Raw genomic sequence first — 1078 nt, 5'->3', positions numbered from 1 at the left:
CCGCCGTCGGTCGTACGGTGTAATCAACTTTCAATATATATAGTCCATGGCCTCCCGGCTTTGACGGACCCCCCCGCACTCGTGCGGCACTTGTAACTTGTAACTTGTAGTAACACGTGGACCACCCGTAAGGGATCCCTCTGGAGCCTCAAATAACTGAGCCTGAGCCTCAGAGACGACTAAGGAGCGGCCCCAGAGTGACGGTTTCGGAAAGCTGAGACAGATCCGAGAGATGCGCTAAGGACTGACGTTGGTGCAGTGCTACCCTGCACTCACTTGTACGGGTGAAGCATGAGGAATGCCGAGCCGAAGCAGGCGCTGAAGGTAGCCTGTGGCTCCGTCACGCCCACTTCCGTGCCGGCGACCTTGGCTGTGTATCCGCTGATGAAGTGGTACATGGCCTGCTCTAGCGTCAGGCGGCTCACGGGGGGCAGGACACCGAAGGCGTCACATGCGAGCAGGATGACGTTCTTGGGGTGGCCGCCAACGCAGGGGATGCGCGCATTGGCCATGTACTCGATGGGGTAGGAAGCCCGGGTGTTCTCCGTGAATTTCTGCGACTCGTAGTCCACCTCGCGGGTGGCGGGGTCAATCTCCACGTTCTCAAGCACGGTGCCGAACCTGGAGAGGGTATCGCATAGTTGCTGTAGAAATTTTCCGACGGATATGGCCCCCGTTAATGCGACCCCGAAACCTAACGCGTCCATCATACGTCACACGTTATCATTAAACTAAAGCCCTTCAAACTGAAATCAGCGTTGAAGTGGTAAATGTACTTTATTATCTGTGGATTGGAATGTTAGGGGATTCGGATTCCACAGTAAATACTTAATCGTTTGCTGCTCACTTGATGGCCTTCCAGATCTCGGGCTCCCGCTCCTCGGTGAGGCCGATGCACTTAGCGTAGCAGCCGCCCTCGATGTTGAACACACCGTTGTCGCTCCACACGTGCTCATCGTCACCAATCAGGGGCCGCTTGGGATCTGACAGGGCGAGGAGATGACGACGGGAGAGCTGCTCGGGCAGGAGGGGGGTCCTGGTGCGCTACAGACCAACGCCATCACGACACAACGCTGCG

The 1078-nt window shown here is 56.9% G+C and overlaps 1 protein-coding gene across 1 annotated transcript; it reads right to left on the bottom strand.

Annotated features, from left to right (window-relative positions):
• Nucleotides 1-272: 272 nt before the first annotated feature.
• Nucleotides 273-966, bottom strand: VOLCADRAFT_71553 (uncharacterized protein; the record flags this gene model as incomplete). Its single annotated transcript, XM_002959627.1, has 2 exons — nucleotides 273-621; nucleotides 848-966. Coding segments are annotated over 2 exons (468 nt in total), but the record flags the coding sequence as incomplete, so codon positions are not given.
• Nucleotides 967-1078: the final 112 nt, after the last annotated feature.

The sequence above is a fragment of the Volvox carteri genome, assembly GCF_000143455.1.
Source record: "Volvox carteri f. nagariensis unplaced genomic scaffold VOLCAscaffold_446, whole genome shotgun sequence".
NCBI lineage: Eukaryota > Viridiplantae > Chlorophyta > Chlorophyceae > Chlamydomonadales > Volvocaceae > Volvox > Volvox carteri.
The sequence above is the reverse complement of the archived record's forward strand: the minus strand, read 5'-3'. Positions and strand labels throughout refer to the sequence as shown.